This window comes from Hydra vulgaris, chromosome 13 (assembly GCF_038396675.1).
Source record: "Hydra vulgaris chromosome 13, alternate assembly HydraT2T_AEP".
NCBI classification, from domain to species: Eukaryota; Metazoa; Cnidaria; class Hydrozoa; order Anthoathecata; family Hydridae; genus Hydra; species Hydra vulgaris.
The window spans coordinates 43,487,501-43,489,579 of NC_088932.1; the positions used below are offsets into that span (position 1 = coordinate 43,487,501).

Here is a 2,079-nt window from a genome sequence, read left to right on the forward strand (position 1 = left end):
TGTTCTTGGAAGTCACATGTATTGTTTTACTGCAGCGTTAGAAAGTTGATAGAATCTGTGTTTATCAAGTTTTGTGAGTTTTAATAACTGATTTCTGAACTTTAATATAGTGCCTATTTGAATAATTATCACAAATTACGCAAATGTTTAAAATACTGGTAAGTTTTTGTAAAAATGTCAATTTTGATATAGTGGGGTTAAGTGGGCCGGCTATTCATGTGGCTATATGGGACGGCCCACTTAACCCCACCAATGAAAAATTAATTTAATATAATCATTTAATTAACATTTATATCAACTATTTATGTTTTTTTTTTATTCCAGTTTATAAATAATATAAATTAAAATGCCCCGTCAACGTCAACGTACCACAACGCACAGATCGTAATCCATTGATGCTTTAAAAACGGCAACTGAAAAAATTATTAAAGGAGAACTATTGATAAGAAAAGCAGCGGCCAGTCATTAGATACTAAAAATTACATTAGGCAGGTATGTGCTCAAAGTTAAAAATACACCTGATGGAGTTAAGGGTAATTTTCGACCATCAAATGAACATTTACTCGTTTTCAACTCAAGTGAAGAATTGCTATTGAAAAAATATATTCAAGATGCAGTCAACATGCACCATGGACTTTCATTTACCCAAGTTCGTCGCTTAGCTTTTGAGTTTGCCATAGCAAATAACAAAAACGTGAAACGTAATTGGACAGAAGAAAAAATGGCTGGAATAGAATGGCTGCATTCATTTATGAGACGACAGAGTTTGGCGCTAAGAACCTTCGAACAAACTAGTCTTAGCCGTTGCACTAGTTTCAATAAAACTAATGTTGGAGCATTTTTTTCAAATTTAGAAGGTGTTATTAGCCGATTTAATCTACAAGCACAAGACATTTTTAACTTAGATGAGACTGGTCTCACAAGTGTACATAAACCAGTAAAAGTTTTGGCTTTAAAGGGGCAAAAGCAAGTTGGCCAGGCAACATCAGCTAAACGAGATGTCTTAGTTACAGCATGTTGTATTGTTGGAGCTACAGGAACTGCAATACCTCCATATTTGCTGTTTCCCAGAGTGTTTTTTAAGGAACACATGATTAAAGGCGCACCTGTTGGAACAAAAGGTGCAGCAACAAAATCTGGATGGATGATTTCAGATATCTTTATTGATGTCCTCAAACATTTTGTCGATCACGTAAGACCTACAACAGACAGTCCAAAGTTGATATTATTAGACAACCACGAGAGCCACTTAAGTATTGCTGCGTTGAATTATGCAAAGACTAATGGCATAATGTTGCTGACCTTTCCTCCGCACTGCGGCCATAAGTTGCAGCCTCTGGATGTGAGCGTATTCGGTCCCTTAAAAAAACACTACAACAGAGCCTGCAATGATTGGATGACAAACCATCCTGCGACTCCAATCACAATTTATGACATAGGAGAAATACTGGAGACTGCTTTTCCGTTAGCATTTACGCCAAGGAATAATTCCCAAGGGTTCAAAGCAGCAGGAATCTATCCATTTAATTCCCAAATATATACAGAGGAAGATTTTTTAGCTGCAACAGTTACAGATAGACCAGATCCAACTGTTTCAGATACAACCGTTGAATCGACAACATTACCCTCAACATCAGTATCAACCACTATAGAAATACCAACCTCACTAACTGAATATACATATATAAAAAAAAACTAATATTATTGTAGTTTCACTAGTATGTTCCAAGTCAACCCCATAGGGTGGCCCAGTTAAACCCGTCACTTTGGTTAACTGGGACACGGGACACATGTCTAAAAAATGCAATACTTACAAGGCCACAGCATGTATTAACTAATTCATTTGAATTTATTAGATGGAATATTAATATTCTCATAGTTGCGAACAGAAAAAATATTGAAAAGCAGTAATTTGTTACAATTACAGCACCCAAAAATAAACTGTACCCAGTTAACCTAACTTTACCCTACATACTAACGTATATACAGACCTACACACATACAGCCATTATTATATACATACATATATACATTCATACATATATACATTTATACATATATATATAAATATACATACAT

At 35.1% G+C, this 2,079-nt stretch overlaps 1 protein-coding gene across 1 annotated transcript; it reads left to right on the forward strand.

The window, feature by feature from the left end:
- Nucleotides 1–622: 622 nt before the first annotated feature.
- LOC136089909 (uncharacterized) lies at nt 623–1,699 on the forward strand. The gene has a single exon (XM_065816008.1). It carries the CDS (start codon nt 623–625, stop codon nt 1,697–1,699), a length of 1,077 nt encoding a protein of 358 aa, XP_065672080.1.
- Nucleotides 1,700–2,079: the final 380 nt, after the last annotated feature.

Excerpts from the sequence above, each read along its gene's own strand:
- LOC136089909 (XM_065816008.1), top strand. The coding sequence starts at position 623 with ATGCACCATGGACTTTCATTTACCCAAGTTCGTCGCTTAGCTTTTGAG.